This window comes from Pararge aegeria, chromosome 6 (assembly GCF_905163445.1).
Source record: "Pararge aegeria chromosome 6, ilParAegt1.1, whole genome shotgun sequence".
Taxonomy (NCBI): domain Eukaryota; kingdom Metazoa; phylum Arthropoda; class Insecta; order Lepidoptera; family Nymphalidae; genus Pararge; species Pararge aegeria.
The window spans coordinates 1089905-1095752 of record NC_053185.1 but is presented as its reverse complement, the minus strand read 5'-3'; the positions used below and the strand labels follow the sequence as shown (position 1 = coordinate 1095752).

General features: G+C 35.2%; 1 protein-coding gene across 2 annotated transcripts; it reads right to left on the bottom strand.

Annotated features, from left to right (window-relative positions):
• Positions 1–2193: 2193 nt before the first annotated feature.
• Positions 2194–5635, bottom strand: LOC120624514. 2 transcript variants are annotated; one of them, XM_039891104.1, is made up of 3 exons: positions 5066–5635; positions 4909–4977; positions 2194–4670 (listed from the first exon to the last, which is right to left on the bottom strand). In XM_039891104.1, exons 1-3 carry the CDS (start codon positions 5115–5117, stop codon positions 2692–2694), a joined length of 2100 nt encoding a protein of 699 aa, XP_039747038.1. In that variant the 5' UTR covers positions 5118–5635; the 3' UTR covers positions 2194–2691. The 2 variants fall into 2 exon arrangements, with proteins under 2 accessions (XP_039747038.1, XP_039747039.1); XM_039891105.1 differs by lacking the exon at positions 4909–4977.
• Between the last annotated feature and the right edge of the window lie 213 nt (positions 5636–5848).

The window sequence follows — 5848 nt, the reverse complement described above, 5'->3', positions numbered from 1 at the left end:
GATAACGCGCCGCGACATATAGTTCAAGAGCTGGTAGAATTTTTGAAGTAAAACTTCTTTAGGCGGGACTAGGCAGTAACTCAGATTTTTTTTCTGACGGAAGTAACGCTTACTATAGTCTGTGTAGTTTCCGCCATTGAAAAATAATAATCTGGATTGGTCATAAGTATATGTGACACACTCCACGCTTCTTGACTTATACGCTAGCTAGAGGCAAATATTATAATCAATTAGGATTATTTATATCCAATATTTTCAAACGGATCAATTGTAAAAGTGAATAAAAATTCAACAGTTAAAAAAAAAATGAAAATTTGCTATTTTTTTTTCCTTATAAATTTATACAAGCTAAAAATGTAATTATTAGGCGAAAAATTGTTTTTATGTATAAATCGTATTACAAAGGCACAACCGCGCAATACACTTCACCCACGGTTCATGTTTTTGACGGACAAATGCTGTGAAGCGTTAAGTCGACATCATTAGTATTTTGTTTTGCATAGCTTAAGATTATTTCTTGTTACATTTCGACACATTCTAAAGATATATCTGGTGATTTAAAACAGCAGTGCCTTTTAAAGTATTCGTATGCTATACCTAGCGAATAAGGCTAGCCTAAACAATACTCCAGGTAACCTAAAATTCATAAATTGTACATTGAGCGATTTAAGCTATCGACAGATGCGTGTTTTTGGACTTTGACGATACAATAAACGTGAAATAAACACAGCATTGTAATATTTAAGATGGCTTGAACAATAAATTTACATGAGATGGATATTTATTTTTGAGGCAACTATAACCTACTCATATTAAAAACATTACGTGGTTTATCAAACGTGTCCTTTAAATTGACTACCTATTCTCAGGCTAGAACGCTCGATGCATCCATTATGTATTGGTCTCCGAACGTACTGGTATCCCTTACTGTCCGTCTAACGCTCTATTGAAATGAAGATGTGATGCGGCTCAGGAAATTTCAGCCGTCTCTTCGAATAACTCCCAATAACCCAATCAATGTTGAGCTCTGTCTCTTCAGATTAACATTTAACGCGAGTGTCTTGACAAATTTGTCCATCACTGCGGCTTAGACTAAGAGCGAGGGGAAACAAAACCATATGTAACTAAACGAAGCAAAAATTAAATTGAATCATTTAAAAACCATAGGTTATTTATTTTACATGTAAGTTTTTATTGATTATCCTGTGTATATAGTTCATACATATTGTTTTTTACGTTGTCTGTGGTAATACTCCGAACGGTGTAAAACCTTTTTTTTGTAATGTTAAAAAAGTTACACAAATTACTTATTGTTGTTCTTGTTTTAAACGGTTTGCTCCTACACTACAAAGCTTGAGTGATGCACGGGTGACGTTGACGAATGACAGCCCGTTACGTGTGATTAGTGGATACGGTACGTTTCCGCAATCAAAAGGAATAATGAGTCGTGATAGATATAATCGCTTTAGCGGCTACAGACGTACCAACTAGTTGCCGCAAGACACGATCACTCGTAGTAAGTACCTACCTTCAAAATCATCGACATAATTTTTCCTTACGGTACTCACTACTCACCTGTACCGTCAAATTTTGTCCCCATTAAGAATTTCAATGGACTTTTTGGTAAATTAAAAAAAAACAATCAAACATTCTTCATAAACACAATCACAAATAAGCACAAACTACACATACATTATTATACTCGTAATACAAAACGAGGAAAGATTTTTTTCAACTTTAGGTTTTGGCATAATTATAAAATGAATTTATCAAGGAGATGAAAATATTGACACAAATAAAAATTCATTAACAATCAACACACTTATACTAAAACATTCTAATACGCAGGCATACGCATAATGTGTTCTATCTCATTCTTTCGCCGGCAGAGTCCTATACATTTATGTGTTTGTGTCTCTATGGACTTATTTTTTGCGTTCCATCGAGTTTAAATTCACAACGATTCTAAAGAAGTTTCACTTCAAAAACATATAAATTGGCATCTAAGCTAAGTTTGAGGTGCGAGTTGGCATGTCTGTAAAAGCTTGAGGGACACGTCGTAGCGAGAATTGGCAGATGTCGTTAGGAAAAATAACTATAATCGCTGACCATGTGTTACTGAGTATGATAAAACCTTAGAACGATCATTCATGAAATATACTTTATGGACTTTTACACGCTATCTTAATTTGAGGCCACCAGAACCAGAGTGACCCAAACACAAGCTACTATTATGTGGATATGTGCCAAAATAGTTAAGGTGAAATTTTAAGTAGATGTAATTAAAAAAAAAATCATAGACACTGTATTCAAAATTTGTAAAATATGATATTAGTTATTGATAAAATTTAGATGAACTGTAAAAATAATCAGTATTTTTGTTATTTGTAATTTTTTTTGCAGATAGGCCACTATGGCACTTAGCATTGACAATATATTTATAAACAGTGTATAAATAATAGGCCAATATGTATGAACCTTATCACCTTTTTTATTAATTTAAATGCAAATTGTCATTTTTCAACTTAAATACTACAAATTAAACTCAGAACTAGCTCCTTTATTACTGTGTAATTTTTATTAAACTTTAGATTTATCTTAAACTCATATATTATTAATTTATTATAGTTTTTATTTCAACTTAAGACTATCTTAGGCATAACATGACAAAGTATTAAATTAGCCAGTCAGTTAATCAGTCGAAGAATCACTAATTGCACCATCTAGTTCATTCCCCGCATTGGAGGAGACTTTGAGTTGTTCATAGAAAGGGTGATAGATAGGTGGAACATATTCCAAAAGGCATAGAAGGTCTTTTTTTTTCTCATGGCTGATTTTTCTTCCCTCTGGAAATAAAATCTCGAGTTCAAAGTTTGACGTATCTTTGGATGACCTCTTGCTGAAATTAACCTCTGCGAAAAGAACTTCTGGCTCGTTGGAATATTTGAAGAACATCGAGAATGGATGGCTTTTATTGTACAAAAGCCACTGTATTTTAAGCCATTCAACTTTACTTCGATCAACGCCGATCTTCCTGTTTGTGATATTAGTTTCCAAGGCTTTGGTGGATATAAAGTCATCTCCTTTCATTTCCACAATTTTGAAAGGTTTCTTTTTTCTTGCTGCTAATATCACATTGTTCCAATGTTCGGGAACGTATATGTCTGGGAAATACTTCTTTTGTTTTTCCACCAAGCCAAAAGCCCGGTCGCAAGATGAAAAAGAATGTCCGCTGACCGTAAATTTGTGGTCTATATTTTCCACTGTAAATTGAGGACTAGAAACAATATGCATACATAACGCTGCAACTTTTATGTTGCGGTTTTGCCCGCCACACTGGTCAGAGTACATGATTAGCCTCTTTGTGTGTACATGTTCTCTGATAAATTTTAGGAGGCATGAACCTATTTCTTGTGGTCCCCTGGATGCTGTCGATTCATCCCAGACATACATAAACATTTCGTCTGTACCAGCATTATGAATGCCTAAACAGTAGGTCCACAACTGACGCTTGTAGTAGCAAATACCAGTTGAAATTACTGGTGTTGGGAGAGTCTTCATTAAGTCAAAGATTATAACGGTAGTATCGTTATCCTGCTTCGCATTTTGCATGTCAAGTTTTAAATTTTTCATCGCAGATTCTGCTTTTCGCAAATGAAGTTCTTTGGCGATAGTAAGCTCATTTTTTTTAGAAAGCTCGTTGTTATCGCAAGCGTCAATTTTTACTTTGAAATTGTCACATCGCTTACATGAGTCAGTTACTGGAGCATGAAATGTGAGGTTGAAATTTTCATTAAATATTTTTTCGAATATGTATTTTGAAACTGGTCCTGCAACCTTACTTTTGTATTCAGAGTACATTATTGACAAATTTAAGTGAGGAGGCAAGTACTGTCTCGATTCACTTTTGTGTCTTGTGTAGTGAGAATCATATTTCGGAAAAGTATTGATGAAATCCTTTACTTCGTTTACTTTTGTTTCTGGAGTTTTATTCGACGGAATGTGCCGGCCTCTTTTATCAATGGGAGCGGGATCGCCAAGAGGCTTATTTTTCAGAACCCTTGTAAGGCGTCCGTCCGATACTTTAAAAACTTGCTTAAAAAATGACTTACACACACGAATATGTTTTCCATTCGCCTCTGGTAAGTGATACAATCGAGAAAATTCCTTGGGCTTCGATGTGACGTTTCCAGCTACCCGATCCGATGTGGTATCTCTAACTCTCACATAAGACCTTGCTTTTATCACGACATGTATGAGTGAATATAGGTATGCACTTTGCAAATCAAAATTTGCTAGGGCATAAAACTTTGAAAAAAGTTGTTTTTGTCTGTCATGTACAATTTTGTCATGGCATTTTTGATTACAGGTGCATTGAAGACCTGTATCTATTTGTTTAGCAGGAATGAGAACGCCTTTTGTATTTACGTATGCCTCACCTCTAGCTCGTTTATTTTTTCTCACATTCTTTTTCCATAAACTTTCTTTGCGCATACGCTTCCTTGTATCTTTGTTTGTTGAAAAAGATGGCTGACCCTCTTCATTGTTTTCAGTAGACGAGTCCCCAAGAATGTCTTGTAAACTCCTCGATGAGCTCCTGCTACGTTGTTCTGGGACATACTCAGAACCCGAATCCTCATAGGGCTCCACCGGACTCAATCCAAATATATCTGCAAAAATAAAATTATTAACTAATTATTATAGCGTAAATTAATAGCTAAAATATATAAAAATCAGAAAAGTAAGTAACAACCTACATACATGACGAAAACTTAACATTAAAACTTCTCATAAGCACCCTCAATTTTTTTCAAAAGATCTATCCAAGAACGCCTCCTTCAATAGTCTAATACGCGAAAAAAAAATCCCACATTGTTTTATTACGGAACTCTAAAAACGTAAGCTTACCACGTAAGTCACCTTCAATGTTGTCAGTAGCTTCATTCTCAGTTGCACTCATTGTAGCTTCTGCTGGGTCTGGCCCAAACAAAAATAGTCAATGAAAATACAGTAACAAATTAAATAATAACCTAACGAAAACTCAACATTTAAAACTAAGAATTACCTAGTATGTCATCCTCAATGTTTTCAGCAGCTTCATTCTCAGTTTCAATCATTGTAGCTCCTGCTAGATCTGTTCGAAACAAAAATAGTAAAAATTAAGTTAATTTGTAGGTTACAATTTATTGACATCGAAAAAACAAGAAAATATCTGACTAATAACAGGTATTCTTACCTCTTAAGCTTATTGCTGTACCGCCAACACCTTTCCGCACGTTCACGTAGATTAATAACTAATCTATACACACTTATTGCGTAAAAACACCAGTTTTGTACCCACAACACCAAAAATGTTTACACGTAAGTACCAAAGACCAGAGTGGCCCATGTCACATGAGCCGTAATGGCGGCAGATACTATAGTGACTCAAGTGATCTGGGCCACTATGCTCTATTAATATTCATTTAAGAATCAAAATGCCAGAACAATTTTTTTAACGCCATCTATGATTGTTTACTGAAATTACCTTTGAGCCACTCTGGCTATGAACTTAAGGGTTTGAAAAGGAGCATTGCCGTGGTCAACTAATATATCACAAATTGTGGTTTGGGCCGCTCTGGTTCTGGTGGCCTCATTTGTCAACTGACAACTGTACGTTTATTTTTATTGAAGCAACCGTCAACTCTACAAATTATGATCTACGTAATCAATACTAATAGCATAAATGAGAAAGTGTGTTTGTATCATCACCATCATATCAACTCATTACCGGCCTACTACAAGGCACGGGACTCACAATAAGAAGGGGTTAAGGCCGTAGTCCACCACGCTGGCCCAGTGCGGAATG

Excerpts from the sequence above, each read along its gene's own strand:
- LOC120624514 (XM_039891104.1), bottom strand. The coding sequence starts at position 5,117 with ATGATTGAAACTGAGAATGAAGCTGCTGAAAACATTGAGGATGACATA. Across the intron at positions 4,978-5,065 it reads CATTGAGGATGACATACTAG|ACCCAGCAGAAGCTACAATG; the intron begins GTAATTCTTAGT and ends TGTTTGGGCCAG. Across the intron at positions 4,671-4,908 it reads CATTGAAGGTGACTTACGTG|ATATATTTGGATTGAGTCCG; the intron begins GTAAGCTTACGT and ends TTATTTTTGCAG.